The sequence below is a fragment of the Paralichthys olivaceus genome, chromosome 7, assembly GCF_024713975.1.
Source record: "Paralichthys olivaceus isolate ysfri-2021 chromosome 7, ASM2471397v2, whole genome shotgun sequence".
In the NCBI taxonomy this organism is placed as follows: Eukaryota; Metazoa; Chordata; class Actinopteri; order Pleuronectiformes; family Paralichthyidae; genus Paralichthys; species Paralichthys olivaceus.
The window spans coordinates 23,060,612-23,085,280 of record NC_091099.1 but is presented as its reverse complement, the minus strand read 5'-3'; the positions used below and the strand labels follow the sequence as shown (position 1 = coordinate 23,085,280).

Here is a 24,669-nt window from a genome sequence, read left to right as displayed (position 1 = left end):
CTGCTCCGCTGCGCTGCCATGTTGGATGTACGCATCCCTGCTGCAGCTGCAGGAGTTTCCGTCAGACAGTTGAGTGTTTATCCGCCTGCTGACTCCAAACGGGCCCGTACTTTTTTTAATTAACACCGTGAGGAGGAGCCGGGGTTCTTTCTCAAGCAGGACAGAGCCGAGGAAAACATTCCCCGTCCTCCTCCGCACTGCAGCCCGGGGTCGGACCCAGCGGAGATGATCCGGTTGCAGGCCACAGCAACCGGAGCCCGCATGGATCTTCTGTAATCAGCAGTTTTGCAGAACCCGTCCGGGGAGAACCGCATCGTTTCGGGGCTTAGCTGCAAGAATCCGGAGCCATGAACAGCCACCCGCCGCCTCGCAGGGTCGCAAACGTCGGCTCCCTTCTCCTGACCCCGCAGGAGAACGAGTGCCTGTTCGGCTACCTGGGCAGGAAATGCGCCGTAAGTTTCCCCCCTGTTTGTCACCTGCAGGGTCCAGAAGGAGCAGCACCATTCACCCAGATAACACAGAAACATGTCAGCCCTGCGCTGGCTGTTCACGGTCACCCCCTCAGTGTGCGAGGCAGCAGAAACATGTGCTGACCCCGGAGTTACAGTGAACCCTGGGACCCTGCACAGGCGTTTACACAGTCGCATGGATTTTTGATAGAAATCAAAATATAGCAACAACGTTTTGTGTTTGGTTTGTTCATTCTCCTCTTTTGTATAACTCCACGATAAAGGTCCCATGGAAACACTGTGAGCTTCGACTACATGGAGTCTAAGCTTGTAAGCACACACAGAGTTAATGTGAACAGCAGGTTGGAACTTCAGAGAAAAGCATAGATAACATCAACACTGGTTGTTGGAAGTTCATATTTTATTCATTCATTTTGATTTCGATTTTCATAATTAAACTAAAGAATATAGCTTTTATCGAAACAAGCGTTTTAAGTGCAGGAATAAAACAACATGGAGCAAAACATAAATAAATAGTTGATTTCAATATAAGTAGAAAATGCGTTTTTTTAAATTACAAAATCCATGATTGCCAAGTCACATTAGTAAAATTCGTTATATTTTGCACTTGAACATTTCCAAAACACAACGTGCAATTTTTTTGACGATACAACAAAGTTTCATTCTGAGCTAAAAGAAGTATTAGATTATGCAATTATTTTATCAACAGAACATTCATTGCCACTGCCGTGAAAATGTATAATTAACTGGTTTTGGCTCCTAAGTGGAACTTGGACTGTTGGCCAGACAAAACATGCACTGTGTAAATATGTTAACTTGGTAGTTTAGTCAATTTTGATGGCAAACTCCATTGATCCTCCTCAAAATATACAAATTGGATGTTAATATAGAATGTTACCTAGTATTCGGATGTGGTCGCATTTTTAAAGCGGGCCACGACATTTAGTCAATTAAAAAATGTATGTAAAACTTAAATAGAATCTATTTCACAATCTCAATATATTGATTAAGCCAGAAAATGCATCACTATTTTCTTGCAGCTTTCAAATCGGGAGATTTGCTGTTTTTATCAGTGTAGATGGAATATATCTATGTTTTGAACAAAACATGAAAACTGAGATTGGTATTTTTTCCCCCATCATGGCATAATGTTGATGAGATTAAATTGGAGTCTTGATTTTGACAATATATTTTTTTTATCACCACTGCAGCTGTCATTGTTCTATCCAATCAACAGATAATTAGTTTTTTGTCCTTTGTCCTTTTCATTTTCAAATTCTCCTTCAAAAGATGAGCTGCTTGGTAGCCAATGTCATATGAGCACCATTTTGTCCAGAGTTCTACCACACTGTGATCGTGTGGTCAAATTTAGATCATTTATTTAATATGTTATAGTAACTCCTTTCAGTAAACTTTGAAAAAATAAAAAAAAATTAAACACATAAACAACTCATTCCCTGGGGTTACATTTCTGTAATCTAGTGACTCATGTCTTAACTGCAGTGTGCACTTAGATCAACTGCAAAAGCAATTTAAAGATTGATACTGAAAATAACCCCTAGCCTTAGTTGTAATAGTAATAATAGAGTTGCTGCTCAGGACATTTGTCTCAATGTGGTATACGTCCTAAAACCCTGCGACTTTCAGGCAATCGCATGTTTGACCTTCATTTATACTTAATGAGGTTAAGGTATTTCCTTTTAGAAATCCACAAATTTTGAGCATAGAGTTGTGCAGAGTTTCCATCTGCTTCACCAAGGATGGTCGTATGTCCTCTTAACATGTGAACAACCAACAAGAAGCAGTAAAGCTTATCATTAATACCACTTGGACACTTCAGGGTCACTTCACTTAGCTACAGACAATTCAAATATGAATTAATTCAATTGTATTTGTATAGCACATTATCTCAAGGCACTTTTAGGTCAACACCTTAAAAATTATAGAGAAACTAAACAGTTCCCCTAAGGAGCAAACACTTTGGCGAATGGAATAAAACCTCTAGAACCAGACTCGAAGTGGCCATCTGCCTCGACAGGTTGGGGTGAGCAGAGAAAAATGGGAAAGAGAGGTGGGTGGAAAAGAGGGGAGAGAAAAGAGAGAGATATGTGGGAGGGGGGACAGAGGCGAGATCAGTTGTGTAACCATCATGTTTCAGCTCTGACAGACTAAATGTTATAGTCAAAACAATACAAGTAATATTTACAGATGTAAAGATGTTTTTAATGATGGCAGCAACAGTTAATATAATCATGATGATGATAATAGTCAAAATAATTGTTATTGTTTTCTGAGTCCTGCAGCTCTGGAGTGACTATGCAGTGAAATAAAATGAAGTTAGTGACATGTAGTAAAATAAATGGGGGGAGAGAGAGAAGTGCTCAGTGCATGATGGGTGTGAGATGGTGTCTGCCTCCCGAACCCAGAGTGAGAGCTGGTAGCTGAGTTCTCTACCTTCTGTAATACTCTTCACTTTTGCGAGCAAATTGATCTATTGAGACAATACCGTGTTATCAGCTCTGTGATGTATGAATGGCCTTGATTGTTAAGGGCTTTAAATGTGAGGAGCAGGATCTTGAATTCTATTCTGAATTTTACAGGGAGCCAATGCAGAGAAGCTAAGACAGGAGTAATATGATCTCTCCTAGTTCCTGTCAGCACTCGTGCTGCAGCATTTTGGACCAACTGGAGGCTTTAGCACAGACTTACTGTGACATCCTGTTAATAAAGAATTACAGTCACCCAGTGTTGAGGTAACAAATGCATGGACTAGTTTCTCAGCATCCTTCTGAGACAGGATATTTCTAATTTATAATATTGCCCAGGTGGAATAAAGCTGTCCTAGAGACTTGTTTTATATGTTGGTCAAATGACATGTCCTGGTCGAACTTAACTCCAAGGTTCCTCACAGTGAAGCTGGAGGCCAAACTGACACCATCCAAGATGACTATCTGGTCATAAAGTGAAAAGTATTGGTCTCAGGACTGGAACTTTAATGACTAATGTTTGTGTGCATGGAGGATTCATCGTTAACATTAACAAATTGGAATCTATCTGATAAAAACACCTAAACTAGCCTAATGCTGTTCCTTTAATCCCTATATGTTGTTCCAGTCTCCGTATCAGCATCTTATGATCTATGGTGTCAATTCTACCACTAAGATCCAGCAGGACTAGTACAGAGACAAGTCCATTATCTAATGCCATGAAAAAGTCATAAGTAACTTAACAGTGCTGTTTCTGTGCTGTGATGGATTTTAAACCCTGACTGAAATTCTTCCAACAAACCATTAATGTCAAAGTAGTCACACAGCTGGTTAGCACAGCTTATTCAACCATTTTGGAAATGAAGGGAATGTTTGATATGGGTCTATAATGAACTAAAACATCTGGATCAAGAGAAGGCTTTTCAAGAGGTTTAATTACCGCTACCTCAAAAGCCTGTGGCGTGTAGCCAGCTAACAAAGACATGTTCATCTGATTTAATACAGAAAAAACCTTCTTAACCTTCTCTAGTTGGGACAGAGTCTAATAGACAAGTTGATGTTGTAGAGACTAGTGAAGTCAGAAAGAGATATTTGAGAAAACTGGTCCAAATATAGATCTGGTGCTACAGGTGGTTCTATGGTTTCAGGAGAGGACAATGTATCTGTGCTATATATGGGGAGGAGGTGAGGATTTTTTCCCCTGATGGTTATAATTGTATTTGTAAAGAAGTCCATGAAATCATTGCTCCTCAGAGTTAAAGGAATAAATGGATCAGTAGAGCTATGACTCTCTGTCAGCCTGGCTACAGTGCTGAAGAGAAACCTGGTTGTTCTTACTTTCTTCTAATAATAATGAATAATGGAAGGTTCTGGCATTTCAGAGTGCTTTCTTGTAATTTATCAGGCTATCCCTCCAGGTTAGGCCAAAATCATCTTGGTTGGTGGAACACCACGTCCTATCCAGCTTCCGTGATGTCTGTTTAAAACACGTGTTGAGAATTACACAGTGGAGCTAATCTCCTCTGATTTACTTTATTCTTTTTAACGGGACACTGCATCCATTGTTGTATGCAATATAATGACAAAATACATTTTATAACTTTTATTACATTCCTTTTTAAAGGTCCAGTGTGTAATATTTAGGTGAAAGGGATCCATTGGAAGAATAGAACATAAAATGATTCCTAGTGATGTTTTCACTGGTGTGTTTCATCTAAATTATATGAATTGTTGTTTTCTTTACCCTAGAATGGGCCCTTTATATTTAAATACTTTATATTCACATCAGGAGGGGGTCCTCTCTACAGAGGCCACCATGATTTTTACAGAAGCTCAGACTGAATAAACTCAACACCTTTTGAGTTTTTATCACAACTGAAGGCTTCCACAGGTTCTCTGTCATGTTGAGAAGTACAGGGCGAGGTGAGGGGTATCCAGCTGCAACATGCAACTTCACTACCAAATTCTACACACTGAACCTTTAAGTCTGGACACACCGGGATGTTAACTTATAGACTAGTTTTTTTGAGAATGCAAGTAAAGAGTTAATCCATGTTATTCTACACATTTAAGATCCACTTTGATGAGAAAAGAGGTGACCCTGATCCACAGTTACGATAGGTACACGTGGGATGTGGTTATCTGTTCTACTCTTGTTGGCAGGTGTATGCTATCTCTAGTCCTTATCACTGTTGAAAGGTTTTGCATCATGTCCATTTCTTCCTATAGTTGATAGTTGCTCTGTTGCTCAGTCACATACGTTGAGTTTGGAAGCTTTTAACCAGGAAGCGGATGTGTCTGTAAAATCTGGACACAATGGAGGGAGATTACAGCCAAGCAATTACAATTCTCCTGACTATTGATTGTTGTTAAAGTATTCATTTCTTAAACACCTGCTCTCTGTCTGTTCAGACTCTGTGTTCGTCGGTGGTCCAGGTGTACATGGCAGAGCGCAGTGCCAGCTGGGGGAAGAGATGCTGCGGAGTGGCCTGTCTGGTCAAAGACAACCCACAGAGATCCTACTTCATCAGAGTGTTTGACATCAAAGTGAGTGAGACGGGTCTGTAAACTCGGTACCAGAGGATAGTTAAATATAACATCTTAAAGGGACAGTCTGAAGAGACTGTTGTGTCTGTGTGTCTACAAATATTAGATTGATATGCACTGAAGCATTTTCCTCAAACATTTCCATTAGGGCTACAACAACTAATCAGTTAAATAGATTAAAAATAGATTATAAAAATAGTTGACAACTAATTTTATGATCCGTTAGTCGGTCTGTTATAATACACTATGGCAACGTCTCCTGAGGTGAGGGCAGGAAGTTGCCGAAAGCCTTTTTATGAAAGCCCTTAAAGAAGTCATCAAAAGAGAAAACGTGTTGGAGCCATTCTTCTGCTTCTTCTCTCCAATTTAAGGTGCACACTGTAACGATGTGAGATGTGAACTATGTTTCACAGCACTCATGTTCTGAAGCACAAAAACAACCTGCTGGAAGTTGTTGCATTGCCAATTTTTATATACAAACAGACATGATAACAACCCAGTGCAGCTTGTCTGATGTGACACAAAAGACTTACAGAGACTGTGCTGTGAGACAGACACACCTCCGGTCACACAGGCACACTCAGCAGGCCTGGCAGTTACAACTTTTGGTAACCAGGTTCGTTTATTCAGAATTTACTTCTGATATATCATCATAGTTTGGCTGGTTGAACTTTCATTTTGACTTGTACGAATGTATTTAATATATCTATAACATCATTCTGACTATTCAAAACAGTATCTTTAATTCTATTTCAATAATTCAAAACACCAATATCCAGCATCTGTGATTACACTTTGACAAAAGATTCAAACAACTTTTGCAATTCATTCAGTCATAATTCAAGTTCATGATATCTAAAACACCATTCTGAGTAGTTCAAACTTAATTGAAGGTATCTTGAATTGAGGCACATTAACATATCTCTTGCCCCTTGGATAAGACTAGTCAAAATTAAATTGTAGATATCTGAAACTGGAATTATAGTCATAATTAAGTTGCACATATCTGTCGTACATATAGAAAGAGCATTGTAAGAGAAGACAAGAAAGTTGACTTTTTAAAACTAAAGGAAAAGTTCAAATGTAGTTTGTCATTTTATCTCTTTATCTGATTAATAATCCACAGTTTAATCGATTAGCAAAATAATTGTCAGTTGCAATCTTGATTTCCATTCAAGCGTTACATGTTTTTCTATTCACTGGCCTTTTTCACGGTCTCTACAGTATTTGGGTTTTAGCCAGACTGCACCCATACACTATCGTGAATCACAGAATAGGTTAATATGATGCTGTTCTAAAGATGCAACGACAATGGATCAGGGTGACTTACTACTATCTGTGTTTACTGTCTGATGTTTATAAAGGCCCTGGATCTGTCTGGATATCACAGTGTACGATGACAAAATAAACCCCTGCTTTCAAGTTATTTTATTCAAATAAAAGACCATGCTGACCCATAGTACCCAATAATGTCAGTTCTGAATAGATTTATTTCTGTTCATGAGTTATGTCTTCTGAAAAGTGAAATCGTGAAACATGGATGTTGTTAAAAGGAAAATTATGTGAATTTGATTATGAATGAACTGAGAACCGCAGCTGTCAGGGAAGGAAGGAACTGAATCCAAAAACTTATGGTTTACTTTTTAAATGAACAGCTGAGTGAAGGGGATTCCTGTTTACTGGATACTGATCTTAGTGAAAGCTTTGGTTCTTTTCAAGAATGATCTACTGATATTTCTTTTTCCATCTTGTGTTTTTTGCAGGAAGGGAAAACCATGTTTGAACAAGAATTGTACCACAACTTCTCCATCAGCTGCTCCAGATCCTACTTCATCTCGTTTTCAGGAGACGTACGTGTGCAGCTCTTTTTACAAAATCTCCTTAAAACCCAAAATGCCCACTGCAGCTGGTCACACTGATCGGGTTCTTCTCCATTTAATCTAGTGTTGTCTAATCTTCACATTGGTGTTAGTGCAGCTTTTTTTTTTTTTTCACTGCCACAGACACTTATGCAAAGCATTCGCAGCGGTTCAGGGTGTGTTTGCCCTTTAAACAAGCTGCCTCTGTTTGAGCTTCTGAAAGATACAGCAGAGGCAAGTCGTCAGAAGTGCGAGAACGTGCGTTAAAGCCTTCAGAGACCGTGAGCTGCAAACTGTGTATAGGTGACTTCACATGGAACAGCAGCACAACATCACTGTGGTATGAACCTGAAGAGAAAACATGTTGGAGCTCTGCTTCCTCGTCCTCCTCCTCTCGGTTTACTGGAGGATCGTAAATGGCTTTAAAGTTCATACCGCAGGTTTTCTTTGAGGTTTAAATGTTTAACACACTTGTAAAGACTGACACTTCCCCAACTCAAGAGGAGAGAGAGCAGCAGTGGTCAAGAGACCTATAGGCTGAGGGAAAGAGGAAGCGCTGAAAACAAACACAAAGCAGTGAAAGAAAACCCCATTTTATGATTGTATCAGAGCGATTATGTTCTAAAGCACAAAAACAACCTGCTGGAAGATGTTTCATTGCCAAGTTTGGTGTAAATACAGACATGAGTTCAGCTCAGTGCAGCTGGTGTGCTGTGAGTGACAGAGACTGTGTGGGTGACAGATACACCAACAGTCACACATTCAGCAAGACAAGTCCTTTTAACTTTTCTTTGAACATTTTCGAGTTTGAACATATATTGATTCAAATTACTTTTGTTATTTCTAATTATTATCAATATCTACAATTCAGTTGAAATATTATATTATAATCTTTAGTTCCACTTCAACATATCTTTAATGTGATACCTTCAATAAGAATTTGAATTATGAGTAGTCAGAATTAATTCATAGATATCTGAATCTGGAATTATCATCATAATTAAGTTGCAGATGTCTGTAATACATATAAAAACAGCATTGTACGAGAAGATGGAGTCACATTTCATAGTAACTGCTGGAAAGGGTCAAATGCAGCTTTTGTCTTTTAATCTGATTAATAGTTGATGGGGGTTAGGGGTTGGCATGACGTCAAATGTAAACAGACATAGCTGACCGTGAGGTGCTGATGTTTATTTGACATTTCAAATAATTCAACTGTGGCCAGTGCAGCCTCGGTTCACAAAGAAACAAAGCAGAGGAGGGAAAACGACACTTAAGGCAACAGATGTCATTATACATTTTATTTGTGGCACTATTATACTTGGGAACACATTCCAATACAGAGAGAGAACACGTGCACTGTCCCTCAATCTGATAAACAAACAAGAATCCAACAGAGGGTAGATGGGCCTCAGCACTACAGTGTCTACGTCTCCATGAGCGCTGCCATTGTTGTGTGACATCAGACAGCTACTTCTCTGTGAAGTCAGGGTAGATTGAGTTTCCCCGAGTTCACAAGTCAGAAGTCTGACTTTGAGGGACATTCCATTGCACGTTAGGACAAGTAGGACATTGGAAAATCCCAACATCTGAGTTGTCTGGAACGCAGTATAAGGTCACACATCCTAATGAAGGTGAACATCACAGGTCAAAGTTCACCAAAGCAGAACTCCTGAAGCCATGCTGCAGGAAGCTGCACGCTTCCCTGACTCGCACAGATTGAAAGTTAACAGGAGGTGAAGGATCGTTCACATTCACGTATGTGTGGCCGTGCCCTACAGGGACAAGCATTCAGTCGTCACACTGAGTCTAAAAGGTCCATACATGCTGTTGCATCAGGTTAAAGAAAGGTGTCACTTTAATCATCTGTCGCTCTCCTTCCTTACAGGCCTGTCAGATTGGTCTGAATTTCGCAAGTGAAGAAGAAGCCAAAAGATTCAGAGTTGCCATCAATGACCTGCTCAACCGACGACAACGCAAAACTGGTGAGTTTCTGGGGGGTTTTTGGAGGGGGGGGGGGGTGTCTCGGCTTCTTCTGCTTTTGCGACCTTTCTCATCTAAAACTGTTGGAACTTATCTCTTCCTCTTCTAACCTCTTCGCCCACACTCCTCTGCTTCACTCATGCCCAGGCTGCATCAGGGAGATGAGAAATAGAAATTCTTGATTAGAAAAAGACATCAACTCAGGAACTTCAAGTTCCTTAACTTCTATTGCTTTTGTGTTTTCACACAGTGAGGTTTTCCACTGCATCTCAAAAGGAGTAAATACAAGCATAAAGGGATAGTTCACCCAAAAATGAAAATTCCCTCATTATCTACTCACCACTACGCCAATGGAGGGGTGGGTGAAGAGTCCATGAAACACTTTTGGAGTTTCAAGGGTAATCAGTGTTGCAGCAAAATCCAATACAATTGAAGTTACTGGCAAACAACAGAAAAGAAATTTGTCTCCATACATCTCCTGTGGTGTCTTCCACGTAATTAGACTTGAAACCATGTCATTTACACCATGTTTGTAGTCTAATATCCACTGTGATCCTCCTGCGGAGCCGCTTTCACGTTCACGAGCTTGTGCCTCCATGCTCTTGCCCAAGGATGACGTGACGACATCAGTGAGAACTTGCTTTTCTCAGACTTTGCTTTCAACCCTTTTGCTTTTCTTCGGGACTTCCTGAACTGTCCTTCTTGACCCACTGTCCACGTCGTCGAACACACAAGACTGTATTTTCTCTCTCTGACAACTTCTTCACCTTTGAGGGTCATCTTCTCTCGGCCCGCCACAGCATTGTACTAACTTCACCTAAACGCACTTCCTCACTCTTGAAGACTTCACCTTCATCTTTCGCCTCTTAAAAAATCTAAATATCTTCCATTTTAATTCGGTAAGACAAATCTTGTCAATGTTGTTCTGTAACATAACTGTTAATTTCTCTTTTGCAGAGAAAAGAGGTGACCCTAAAAATGGTACGTTGAACTCTTGATGATGCAGATTCAGTTTTACTTACTATTTGGTTTTAAGCGCTTACTGGCATACTTTAAAATTGTATTTATTTATCTTGAAATCATGTCATTATATCAATATTTGTTTTTGTAACTTTCTTTTATATTGCTTTTTAAGTCAAAAATCACAAAGAGTCCACTAACATTAACACAAGATTCACCTCACCATGCCAAGTACAACAGGACTATAACCCTTTTACTGCTATATTTTACAGACCCATGGGCCGATAGCAATTACAAAGGACCCAACTTAAAAATACTGCACATACCTCAAGTTCACTCATATACAAATTACTACTGAAAACTACATCCACAATTAATTGTAATGCTTTTTCATAAACACTAAAGGCATTTTGGTCACTATGACCTGGATTAACAAACATGAGTTTGAGTGTGATCTGCAGTTCTTGGGTCTGTTTGGTTTTGTGTTGTGTTGGCGCTTAGTGAATATAATGAGAATAGTGTTTCACAGAGCGGCTCACTGAGTTGAAGCAAGGCCCTTGATTAAAAACTGTGTTCATGCATCTCCTATGAAAATGGATATTATTCACTTGACTGAATGACAAATGCCAGGAGGAGGGAGATTTGAGTTGTGGTGTTTCCTAACACGTTGGCCACATTGTTTCACAGACAGTGTGACTCACACTGACACGGAGTGGAGTCCTCTGCAGGTTAATCTGATCAGCAGGAAGTCCATCTGTGCCATATGTGGACCACATGGTCTCTGTTGTTGTCTTTAAACCCTGTTGTGATGCACATTTGGTCTAATCTGTAATCCCCACAGTCACCACTCCTCAACAGGTTGTTTTTTTATAAATTGTACAATTCTTCAGGAGGTGTCACATATGGTATATTTGCTAAGTCATGTGACAAAAAAAACAGATGCAAATGAATGGCAACAGGTCTATTGTGTGATCAGCTATATTAATATTTGAGCTGTGTTTACAGCAACATAGCATGATTCTATAAACTGAAAATTGCATGCTTTGCATTTTAAAAGTTAGCGACTTGGTGGTCTGCAACATCAGTGGGACCCAATTATTTCTCCTTTTTTATGAATTTTTAAACCACAATTTAAAGTTAGTGAAACTGCCAGAACCTTGGAAAGCTGCATTCATGTGCAGGGCATCATGTCAACATGCAGTGAGTCGCACAACATGGAAGCAAATTATTATTTTTTAATAATTGAGGATTGTTTTGGAGTGCCTTAGCAGACCATCTCTTCCCTCTGCTGAGTCTCTTTGTACATATATGAATTGCATAATACACTGCTGGTGTGTGGCGTCCCTAAATTCTGGTACTGCTGTGCTGAACCATCTATCAAGTCATCATCTATACAGTATTATGATTGCCACACTTATTGAATAATATTAAATGTTAAATGTAGGGCTGCAGCTATTGTTTTAGTAATCTATCGATTATTCCATCGATTAATCAAGTGTTCTGAGTGTGATGCGTGTCTACAGACATTCGCTGGGAGTATCTGGATTTAACAAAACTTTTTAGTATTTGATTAATTAGAGTTACTTCAGGAATCATTTCAACCCTAGTGACATTAAAGATCAGTCACAGATGTTAGATTGGAAAGGAACGTTAAGCACTTGTGAAGTGAGATAACTGTTTATCGTCAAAATTTCAGCAATGCCAAAAAAATTTTAAATGCTACAATTTTCAAAACCAAATTTGATATGACACCAAAAAATGTAGAAAACAGGCGGCTGCACACTTGTACATATTCACACACGTACCTTCATATACAAGGTTTAATTAATGGGTTCATTTACCCTTGTTGAAGTGATGAAGTTGAAGTGAATTGTTAAACCTTCCAACATTTGCACACTCACTCCAGTGGTTGTGAAGCATGTGTATCCCTTCTTTGTAAAGGTTGAATCTCATCATTGGTCTTGTGTGTGGTGATATTGACCAAACCTTGAGGACAGGGGTCATCTGTCAGCCTCTGCCTATATAACTTTGATATGTCGTCCTCTTTTAAGATGTTCAGTGGCACTGTTTACACACTGGTTTCTCCTACAACTTGTTCCAGATGATCCACATCAAATGCTAAATATTTGAGCAATGATCCCAGTGCACCAGAGCCTTAATTTAGATTTCTCCTGCAGCTGTGTCTGCATGTCATTCCAGAGAACGGTTTACTTTCATTAATCCCCCTGACTGTTGGCAAACACTGAAGATGTGACGAGCTGGATTAACATATGCTGAACAGATCAGTCGTCTCTTCAATCAACTCCATGGATTTGTGCCTGAGATCGTTCTTTCATTGTAGTTTCTCTCCAGTGGCGCGGATTCTTTCTGACATTTCAGCTGTGAAACATGAGACTAACAGAGCGACACTGTTGCTACCGATCAGTTTGGGAGATATATGTTTGATGTAGCATTCTCCGTTCTTGCCAGTTTTCATTTCCAAGTCAGACACACCAAGTTTGAACATAACAAGCCGACTTGCAGTAGGATATGTTAATGGTATAAGTTCATCCAAAAATTAAAATTCACTCATCCGCTCACCAATATTCTGATGGAGGGGCGGGTGAAGTGTTTTGAGTCCGCAAAACACTTTTGGAGTGTTGGGGTAAACAGTGCTGCAGCCAAATCCAATACATTTAAAGTAACTGGTGACTCCTTCTTCAGAATTAATAAAACAACAGGAAAAAAAACCAACATGCCTCCATACTTCTTGTGAGGTGTCATCCAAGTGCCCGCAAGCCACGACATTCAAATTTGCACCCCACATGCTTCCGAGCTCACGGTGGCCTTAAAAAACTTGTTTTTGGCCTCTTGAATGCGATCTCTCAAGACTGCTTGAGGAAACATCTTCAACTTTTAAACAGTGATTGAGTTTCAGTCGTCTGCAGTGGCATAGAACTGCAGTGAGGTAATTCTAGTTTCCGACGTGCAAAAGAAACCAAAGTTCTCAAACACAAGCAGCCACACAGGAACTAGACTATAGTCATAAATTGGTAAAATTATTGTATGAATCTGATGACATTTGATCATTTTTCATAATTCTTAGTGTAGAAAGTCTTCAGTCCGATACTACGACTTAAACACAACCATCCCATAACCATCCCTCTGCAAGTGGGCAATGCCCACCAGCCCCATCCTGTTTCTCTGCGGTGTTGTCTGCAGCCTGTGGGTCTGGTCATTGACATCTAGTGTTCATGGGGAGTCCAGAGATTTGGACTTGGATTAGCAATGGATTAGTGGTAATGTCAGATGCCGCTGTGGTTTGTGGAGATTAAGAGGGATTCGGGGACTAACCAACAGGAGGAGACAGAGCCCCACCTGATGTTTATTTGAGAAATAATGCAACACAGAAGCTCAGAACTGATGGATGAAATCACTGTTGTTGAACATCTAACATGTCAGAGTTTATACCAGCTCTCTGCCATATTGATCCCCCAGGTGCCAGGGAAGTCATATTGATGGCAGTGCAGTATTTCATACGGAATTAATTCAGTCTTCGGCAATAACGGGGGTGCACGAGCATGAAGGTCACTCTCACACACAAAGAGTGACAAGCGCACAGACTAAAGAGTGACCTGACCTGCTGTAAATTGACCTGCTGCAATGTATATTGTTGATAATTACCTCAGGGGTCATGTGGGTACAAAGGAAATCCAATTTGCGTGCTTTATTTTTACATTTACTTATATTTCTCATCATCTGTAAGAATTATGGCTTACATTAATTATTTTTAATTGTTTTTAAATTACATTTTTTTGGGGAAATCAGCTTGTGACTCACATACCCCAGCTTGGGAACCACTGCCCCAGACGATTGCTTCCTTGTTTGATGAAACTTTCCTGAAAAACAGGCCTTTGGATGAATAAAGAGATCATTAGAGTTAATTATCTTTGGTGTTCAACTGGAGATGTGAAAAATGCCACAGCTAGTGAACCTCTCTCCCTGTGCAGGTCCAGCTTTGCCCATGGCCACAGTGGACATCAGGAACCCCGAGATAAACAATGTGAGAGTCATCAACTCCCACAGCCACCAGCAGCCGTACCACCTCAACAACATGCTGAGCCACGGTGGCCTGACCCGCAAGGACAAGAAGACCAAAGGCAAGAAGAAGAAACTGACCAAGGCTGACATCGGCACACCCAGTAACTTCCAGTAAGTCACATCTTCAAATCATCAATCACAAATATGAGGGTCAGAGGTCACAGTTCTACACACAGAAACATGACAAATTAAATATGACTTTTCAAAGTTACAGACTGACCGACAGATGAAACCAATTGCTGCCTGTACGATAGGAAATTAAAGGGCTTCATAAGGTGGGAGCTTGGGCCACAACAGACATTTACTTGGCATGTGTATTCTTAGTGACCTTGGGAGTGCAGTGTTGAATTTGGTGTCATTTGGACATGTTGTACGTTCAATATTAATAAACTTTGACTAAACAGTGGACCAGCTGTCTAGCAGAGGAGGCTGGGACTCATCAACATAAGTCACATTGACCATCACAACAGTGCATTCACAACAACAAAAACTGATTCTCCAGTTCGTAGATCTGCATAATGAGTCTACCTTCATCATACTTTGAATGAACGGCTCTTTGTACAGTAGTGGTGAGGACTCTTCAGACTCCAGCAGCAGGTCTTTACTTGTTGTGGCTCAATTACCACAGGGGTCTGTACTACGAAGGGAGGTCAACATACCCAGGATGTCTTTCTGATACTCGTTGAAACTCAGCCTAACATTTGCCATCAGGCTAAGTGGTCACACGAAGCTGGCTATCAACTTGTTAAATCAACCCAGGTTTGCCTCATCAACATCTGAGTGCATGCTCAGGTTTTTGAACTGATAGCAGAGCAGCATATTTCACAGAGGATCAAACTGTTGGATTTGAAAAATGCAGGAGTACAAACACATTATCCAGACATGATAGCTGGTAAACAATCTCTGATTGTGTGAATGTGTAAGTTACGGGGCCACTCTTACATTTTGAAAATAGATATTATGTGACTATGACATAACACGTGGGAGATATGAGATCTGTTCTCTACTAACAAGACCTGACTGAAATGAAGAAGCTTCTTGGAGGAGAGAGGAACTGTTTCACTTAATCACATAATGTAGCCTCTATAATAGGCTTTAGTTTGACACACTGTTTACACTGACTCTGAGGCTGTACTGATGTGGAAACATTTGCAATTACTAGTCAACAAAAACATGTACACATTGCATTGGAACAATGTTGGCCAGCTAGCCATTGTTAGCAAAACCAGTTCATAATAACACATCACGCAGGATGTCACGACATCTAACACCATAGTAACACGTCCACAGCCTGTTACAGTAAAAACCATTTTGGATTTCGAAGTAAGGGGGGTGAGGTTCCTCCTACTTTGGCGTTACATTTACAACTTCAGACTCGGGGGTCGTCACTTCCGATGTCCGAGGTATAAAGGAACGCGGTGTATGGCCTATTTTCACAGTGTCTGGTTGTGCAGTCAGACCTGACACACTCATGGCGGCAGTGAACATGTTTGAGTCTGAAAGTGCTCAATGACCACACTGTCTCTGACCAGTGTGCGTGTGGGCTCACTATTCAGCATGGGCACTTGGTCACCCACATGCACATACTAAACAATTGATGCACTTCTGTGTATTTATGCGACATTGGTGTGATCTCACCACATATCTGTCCCGTCTTTTTCAGGCACATCGGACACGTGGGCTGGGATCCAAACACAGGTTTTGATGTGAGTAGCCCCTTCATGGACACACACACATGTATACTCATAGGAGCACAATAGTGACCTGTGTGGTGGCTGCATGATGAGATCACACAATAGGCTCTTGTTGCTTCCTGCTCATATTCACAGACATCTCGCTGCTTCTCTGAAGCTGAAAGGCACAGAATGTTCCAGAGCGAACCAGGCAGGGGCCTCATTAGCTCATTAGAGGGCTGTAAACTGGAGACATTAATAATTCAGGGCTCTGTTCTTTTCCAACCAACTCAAGAAGCCACTATCTCATTGACAATTGTGGAAGTGCAAATTAAAAGCTACATTGTCACCTTGTGGCACAATAATCATAGTCCCGTGAAAAAATACTATTTGAGACCCCCACACGCACACATCCGACATGCCAATTAACTTGCTAAAGCAAGGGTATCTAGGTTTTCTAGCTATTAGTTCTATTACCAGCATAGATTTTATTTATTTTTTTATAAATTTGGTGATGAAAGGTCCAGTGGGTAAGATTTAGGTGAAAGGGGACTATTGGCAGAAATTTAATGTAAAATAATCCTCATGATGTTTTCATTAGTTCGTTTCATCTAAGTTGTATGAATGTAGTTATTTTTATCCTAGAAAAGGCCCTCTATATTTAAATACTTTATATTTACATCGAGGGGACCCTCTCTACGGAGGCCACCATGTTTTTGACATTAGTCCAGACTGGACAAACTCCTTTAAATTTTTATGACAATTAAAGCTACCACAGTTTCTTTTTCATGTTTGGAAGGAGAGGGTGAGATGAGGGGTGTTCAGCTGCAACATGCAATTTCGTCACTAAATTCTACACACTGAACCTTTAATGTCTTTATTTAAAAGCAGTCATATAATTTCCTTTTCCAGCTCTAAAACATTTAAGTTTACAGTATCCCTTTAAGGTTTGACAAATAATAATTGTTATAAGATGGAGGCTGTTTAGAAACCCTAACTATTTTCTCTGCAACAAGAGCTGTTGATGCGTGTCCGTATTAAGTTTGTCGGCTAATGAGCTAATGCTCGGACTGACGCGCTGAACAAGCAATAGGCTGACTGCTCCCCTTTCTCTGCCTTTATCTATCACATGATAAACTGAGCACCCCGAACCATCTTGAACACGTGCGTCATACAGCAGAAGCTGGTCGTGACTATGCAATTTTTGTGCCACGATTCCTGTCATAAGCTGTATATCTGTATGGGAGCTTCTCTCCTGACACACACACACACCGCTGGTCAGAAACCAAAAGTAAACACATTTTCCTCCTCTTGCTGTGAACTCCTGAAGTTGTTTGTCCAGCATTGGTGGAAATAACGCCGCTAAGTCAGTTCGCGAGAGATCTCACCAAGCTGCCCAAACACAAATTACGTGACTCGCAAGAGGCAGGACACCAGAGTTAGATATTGTAGTTTTATTGGTTCTTACACTTATGAAATCGTGACTTTATCAAACAGCGGTTTAAAATAACCGCTGTTTGATAAAGTCACGACAGATAAGTAAAGTCAGATGATAAAGTCAAACATCCCTAGTCATGACGGACAGCAGCTGAGTGGTTTGTTGACGGTGTGGAGGCAGATTGTATTTCTACCTGTTAGCCACCAGATGTCAGGCTATCACTGTGACTGGCTGCTGTGTCCCTACTCTTCACTTTAGAGGAAGAGGCACCCTGCTGTCTGTGGACCAAAAGAAACTCTTAAAACGAAGTCGAAGAGGATCAGGAAACTGATGATTTTTATTTAGAAAAAGGGTGAACATTTCAGAGGATCTATGAGGAGGGTCTAGTTTCTATCAGAAGGAGAGAGGGTAGATATAAAGATATCATCATTTGCTAAAATGCACCACATAGAATTACACGAACATCCCACCCCTCAACTTACGTGAGTGGAGAATTGTGAGGCAGCTCCGCTACGTTTGTCTCGGGTCGAATTCATCACTGAGTGGTTGATTATTGTTTTCTTTTCACCTTTTATTTAACTCGTTTATATATTTTTACTGTCATGTTACTGCTCTTTTGTTTTCATGTGACATAGCTCTACATTGGTTCATTTAATTTGAACACTACTTTCTTTCTGACCACCTAAACGTGGTTGTCTGGCCTCCTTGTCACATTGCATTCAGCTGATTGTTATTTCTCTTCTAGAAACTTTTCTTGCTTTGCTGTCAAAACACTTTGTAAACTCTGCTTTTAAGTGCTATATAAATCATGTTTATTATCATAATCTCAAGAGGTGCTGCTCAGAAAGTATCAACATAAACAATTTTTGTCGTCTACAGTAGGGCTGCACGATATATTGAAAATGTATAGTCATTGCGACATTAACGTGCAACATTCGATTGCAAGAGACTAAATCTTTCTTCAGAGCAGCGTACGCATCCATTAGCCGTCAGGCTCACTCTTTTCCTCTCACTCTCCTCACACACATATACACAGTGTGATCAGACACTTGTAAACGCAGACTGGGATGTAACTGGGCTGTAAGCAGACAAGTGGAGCTGTGCATAGCTCCCTGGGTGTCTGCACCAGATGTGGGGGTGCTGTGGCCGGACTGTGCGCCTTCTCTCCTGGGCTGTGGAGCTGTCCGTGGTCCCTGCGTCCTTAGCTAGGTGGAAAAACTATGTTGTTGGAATGGAAATCTCAGTGTCTGCATGGACGACTCACTGTATTGGGTCCATGTTAGCAGTGAAACCAAAGCAGAAAGACTTAAATGCTGTATTCAGATATTCAACAATCACGATAGTCATCAGGAAATTCAACAAGGTTGTTACATAATGCATGTTTTCCTAATATCACGCACTTTGCACATTAATGCTAGAAACCATCAGTGGTCAGAGGTTCTTTGGTTCCTGTGCAGTGCTTGAGGTTTGCTTTGTTTTTGATTGACATAGACGAGCAGACACACACTTTGGATGGAGGAGAGTTTCTGTGCCACTTTTCTGTTTATACTTGAAGGCTACATGGCCACTGTTGTTTTTGTATGTTGAAATATTTTTATAAAGCAGCGTGTGTTGAAGTAAATGGGATTTGTTGTTTTGTGTTTAATTTTCAAATTGGGTATCGACAATTGTGGGAATTTCATTGTATCGGTATTGACTCTACATTTTGGGTGTTGTGACATCCCTACTGTCATCGGTCCTCAGCAGTGTGCCGCTGTGTTTTTAAAATGTTCTCCATGATTTTTCATGCGGCAGCTGAACAACCTGGACCCTGAACTGAAAAACCTGTTTGACATGTGCGGCATATCCGAGGCTCAGCTAAAGGATCGTGAGACGTCCAAGGTCATCTACGACTTCATTGAGAAGAAGGGAGGGGTGGAGGCCGTCAAGAACGAGCTGAGGAGGCAAGGTGAGAACACACACACACACACACACACACACACACACACACACTGAGGTCTTTGATGTATCAAGCTGATCTGAAATGGCAGGGTTTATTGAAGAAAAGAGCCTTTTATCAGTGTCTGATGCTAGAAATAATCTTCATATCTTTTTATCATTGTGCACAATCTCAAAGCACAGATATTGTTATTATTTTCTTTATAGGTAAAATTATTTGCAATTAATTGCCAACTATTTGGATTTCCTGGTTGCAACTTCTCCTATATGAAGTTTTGCTGCGGTTTTGGATACCTGGCTCCACAACACAAAACATTTCAAGACAAATGATGATTTCCGCACATCTAATGTTATATTCTTTAGGCTACAAAAATTGTAAATCAACAATGGAAGTACATTTCTTTTCATCTTCAGAGCTGCTCAGGAGCTTTTGTGCTCCACTGTGAACAGTGTCTTCGTTGTCAATTTTTATGAATGTCAGTTTTTCTCTCAGAGGATTTTCTTTTCTTCTGACAATTTGGAAAAACCTTTGTTAGTTGGAATCAAACATTCCTCAGGTCAAATATTGAATATTAAAGGGCATAGAAGTATTAACGATGAATGCTGAAGTCCTCTTTCATCCATACAGTGAAAATGGAATCAATCAATATGATTGTTTGAATCATTACACTGCATGAAATAATCACTGCTTTTTAAAAAAACTGTGATGCTGTCATTTACCTTAGGTCGGACAGAGCTGAAGTTTGTCTTGTTTTTAGAGTTTTATGATGGTAACCACGTAGAGGACATGGCTGAAAGCCTCAAATCATTAGTGTATATACAACAATATAAAATAATATATAATTCCAGTCACAGCTTTACCTTGAACTATCATTTGCTACCTCGTGTCTTAGACAGCAGATTTGAGGTCTGCAGATGAAACACTACTGACTGTCTGACTTTTTTATACATAGTGACAGTTTCAGTCTAGAATGTTAACCTGCGCTGGTGTGAAAGCAGAAGAGAAGAGTTCATTAGTGTACTGGTATATATCAGTACTGTTATTTATTTGAATGCATAGGACTCATTTTTTTAAAGGAAATACTGTAGTTATGCCAGAAACTTCAGAAAGGCTGTAGTTATTATTAAAAGTTAACATAAAGAACTTCAGGTGATGGGCAGTATTCTCTGTCTCTTAAGTGACATCTGCAACACGCAGCTTTTCCAGTGTTCCCTGGGCGTCATTCATAAAGTACAGATACGAGTAGAATTAAATATCGTATCTGTTTTAATGGCTGGGTATTGCGGTACCTTTCTGGTATCGGTACACTGTGCATCACTCCAACATTCACTGAATTGCTTCCTGTCTGGCAATTTATCTTCATAGTAAAAGCACAATGTCCTTCTTGTGAATACTTTATACTGAGTAGAATTAAAGAGCTTTTAGTTTGAAAACTTTTTGAACTGGTGTCTGAAGATTGTGTCGGCTGCCTAACAGACTCTGATAGAGTCAACAGGAAATGTATGAATCAATCAAACTTGTGCGTAGCTGCTGTAGTCGCAGGTGTGATGTCATGTTGATGTGCAATGACAACCTGATTTCCTGTCACCTATGCCCCCGCAGCACCCCCTCCACCCCCCTCTCGTGGCGGACCCCCTCCTCCTCCTCCACCGCCCCACAACTCAGCTCCACCCCCTCCTCCACCATCCAGAGGGGGTCGGGGAGCCCCTCCTCCCCCTCCTCCGTCCAGAGCACCCGCCTCAGCTCCCCCTCCTCCTCCTCCCTCCAGACCTGGAACTCTGGGTGCCCCTCCTCCCCCACCGCCTCCCACCAGAGGAAGTCACCAGCCCCCTCCTCCTCCACACCATCACCACCACCATCACCACCACCAGCCTTCACCACCTCCTCCTCCATTCTTGCACTCTTCCATTGCCCCTCAAGCCCCACCCCCTCCGCCTCCCCCACCTGCCCAGCCATCTCCAGTCAGCAGCAGTGTTGGCTCTGCCGCTGCTCCGCCACCCCCACCTCCTCCACCGCCGCCCGGCCCTCCTCCTCCTCCAGAGCTGGATGGTGGAGGAGGAGACTCTCCCCATTCGCCGAGCCCAGGCGGGAAGTCAGCGCTGCTGGAGCAGATCAGAGGAGGAACCCAGCTGAAGAAAGTGGAGCAGAACCACAAAGCACCGGCCACCAACATCGGAAGAGACGCCCTGTTGGACCAGATCCGACAGGGAATCCAGCTCAAGACAGTAAGACAATCACAGTCCGATCCCCACAACCGAGTGCGAGGATCTGCTAATAGCTAAGTCAGCCAACTGACACTGCACAGGGCCTCTGTGTGCAGCCCATATATAAATCACTAACTCCTAGTTTGTACTGTGAGTGCATTGTTTGACTCAACCAAGGCTTAAAATTTCTTTCCAAAACTTTCTTCTACTTCAAAATGCATTGTTCATGTCTTTCTCTGGACCTTTGTTCCATGTCATTCTTTATCTTTCCCCATTTACTGTCCTTTTCAATTAACACTCAGATGTCATAAAATGTACTTATTATCAAGAAAAAGCCAAATGCAAAATGAGTAAAAGTTACCTACACATGAAAATCTCTGTTATACATATACAGTTTATGTGAGTGTACTTCTTAAAACCGAGTTTGTTTGTCTTCAGGTGCCGGATCATCCGGAGTCCAGCCCTTCAACGCCGGCTCCCACTGCAGGCATCGTCGGTGCTCTCATGGAGGTGATGCAGAAGAGGAGCAAAGCCATCCATTCCTCAGGTAGCTCTGCTGACAGGCCGTGTGTATCACCTGGTAGACATTTGGCACATAGCTGCAGCATCCAGGGTGCCTCAATAGCCCTTAGACTTTTTCCCAAGAAACAAGGAAACTTAATTCAGCATTTTTGGGAAATGTGCTTATTCACTTTCTTGGAAGGAAGGAAGTAATAACTATGCACACATGAAAGTGGTGTTGATCAGACTTTCTGCAAGAAACGAAATAAACACATTTTCCAAAATGTTGAACTGCTTCCCCCGTCCACTATTTCCTGTCCACCCTGCAACTTCCATACCGCTGAGGTCATGTGAAAAGGTTTTCTATTCTCGGGTTTTCAACATTCTTAAACTCCTTACATTTTTCATTTGTGTTTTCTTTTCCCAGACGAAGACGAGGATGATGATGAAGATGAGGACTTTGAGGACGACGAGGAGTGGGACGACTAGTGATGAATATCTTGTCCTCATTCCCAGTCCTCCATACCCCCAAACCTATCGCTGACACTAAAATATCTTGTAGGAATCTTCCAGAATCTGACTAAAATTGTAATGTAAATGTTGTATGCATTTGCTGTATATTTATTTTTGCCTATTTGCTTTTTTTATGATCATAATAATTAATCTGTGCAATACCTCATCAGTTAAATCTGTAAGGTTCATCACACGCCCTTGTCGTTATAGACCTTCCACTCCCCCAGAACATCCTTCATAAGAAAGCACTTAAATCTGTCATCAGCACAATATGGGGATGCAGCCCGCTACATTTCATTATCAAGAATATATAACACTAGCTGCTCCACTGAGGCGGATCTGAGTTCTCAAATGATCCTTGGTAAATATTTTTACATGTTCATTTCTTCATGTTTTCATTCCTTGTTTGAGAATCTAAAAAGGGAGACGTATGTGCGACCAAACAGGCAGGATCCTCTTTGTGTTGGATAGCGGTCAGCTTAAATGCGAGATAACACTATTTTCTTACTGTGCTTCTTTTCATATCTTCAAGTTTCCTATTAAATTGTAGTTGTAGTGTAGCTGTATTATTTTTTCATAAAGACATTCGTTGACCAAAACATGGCAACTTGGTTGCCTCAAATGAATTTTTCAACTTTTAATTTTTTTAACGTTATTAAAGTTGTTTATTTGCACACAGTTTCGATGATAGTGGAGTTTTGTGTTGTTCGGGTGTGCGTTTGTCAAAAGTACATTTTATGTTATTTCAGGCAGGATATAGTGACGGTGGACACTTTCAGAAGCTTACAGTTTTGTGGTAATGCAACCTTGAAACAAAAACTTGACTGAGTCAGCACATTTCTTAGAATGAATGTCTACACGCATTAATTCTAACACACCTGTGGCATTTTGTGAAATGATCTTTGTTTCATTCATCATTCCGTTATTTCCTGCTGAAGGAAACAAATGTCTACAGTCAGTATTTCAGAAAAATAATCACATTAAAAAAACGAAATAATAAAATCTAGTCACCATCCTCCTCCGTCCTTCAGTCAACAAACTTATCATTTATGCAATGCGATTGTAAATGCCTCCGCATGGAGAAAAATTATTTTAAAAAAAGCAAATAATGATCAACCAAATGTGGCATTTGCAAGCAGCTTGTAAGTTTGGCGATGCCTGTGATCCTCCATCTGTAAGCAGTGCAAAGAAATAATCAATGCTTGTTTTAACTGTCTCTTAAGTTTTTACCGTCCTCCGGCGAGGCTTAATGCTGCATTGAGAAGCCAAGATACTGACACTGAACCTGTGAAAGGGTGGGGGTGGTGGGGCAATGAAAAGACTAAATTGTATACTTAAATAAATGTTAATATTTACAGAGAAATGAGTGTCTTGTTCTTTGTTAGACCGGTTCTGATTGTTTGGTCCACAGGGTGGACTCAATGCAGTGTAAACATTTACACAGAAAGCAACACAATATCAAACAAAGATGCCGTGCAACAGTTTTTCTTTTACACATGCAGCTTTTTTAGTACCACTTGGGTGTGATCAGTTTTCATTTTAAGTCAGAGTCTCTGTGTGACTTGTAAACCTGAATCAAAGCTATATTTCAGCTTCCTAACCTGGGTGTGTAGTCAGTGGAAAATGGCTGCCATGTGAATGTGGTCTGTGAATTTTTTTATTGAATACATGGCCATGGGTCAGAGTGCATTCATGTTCCCTGAGGTTGAGTCACTGATGACCCTGGGTCGCAGCATTCAACAGGCATTTAATTAAAGGTGTGAAATGTTGCAACGAGATCGTCACAGTAAACCCCCACGTATCTCTGAGGGGCTCCATATTTACTCTAAGCAGCTGTTTCATGAACTTTAGGGACTGGATTAGAAACTGATTCATATACAGACAGATGAACCTGAAGCCCTAAAGCTGTTTCTCTGACAGATGAAGTCAGATCGCTGTGACCATATTTACACTGTGACCACAGTATTAACATCAAACTGATTAAGAGCTTCTTTCCAGTTTTCCTCATTTCAATCA

At 40.8% G+C, this 24,669-nt stretch overlaps 1 protein-coding gene across 2 annotated transcripts; it reads left to right on the top strand.

Moving 5' to 3' along the window:
* wasla (WASP like actin nucleation promoting factor a) lies at positions 1-23,568 on the top strand. Of its 2 annotated transcripts, XM_020079422.2 has the most exons (11): positions 2-452; positions 5,369-5,503; positions 7,267-7,353; positions 9,251-9,347; positions 10,303-10,326; positions 14,295-14,496; positions 16,049-16,091; positions 19,291-19,444; positions 21,038-21,660; positions 22,078-22,186; positions 22,568-23,568. In XM_020079422.2, exons 1-11 carry the CDS (start codon positions 348-350, stop codon positions 22,627-22,629), a joined length of 1,641 nt encoding a protein of 546 aa, XP_019934981.2. In that variant the 5' UTR covers positions 2-347; the 3' UTR covers positions 22,630-23,568. The 2 variants fall into 2 exon arrangements, with proteins under 2 accessions (XP_019934982.2, XP_019934981.2); XM_020079423.2 differs by lacking the exon at positions 10,303-10,326 and having other exon boundaries at positions 1-452.
* The last annotated feature ends 1,101 nt before the right edge of the window (positions 23,569-24,669 follow it).

What these genes read in the sequence shown, in the direction of transcription:
- wasla (XM_020079422.2), top strand. Translation starts at nt 348, where the DNA reads ATGAACAGCCACCCGCCGCCTCGCAGGGTCGCAAACGTCGGCTCCCTT. An exon ending in TCATCTCGTTTTCAGGAGAC is followed by an intron (nt 7,354 to 9,250) that starts GTACGTGTGCAG and finishes CCTTCCTTACAG; the next exon opens with GCCTGTCAGATTGGTCTGAA. An exon ending in AAGAGGTGACCCTAAAAATG is followed by an intron (nt 10,327 to 14,294) that starts GTACGTTGAACT and finishes CTCCCTGTGCAG; the next exon opens with GTCCAGCTTTGCCCATGGCC.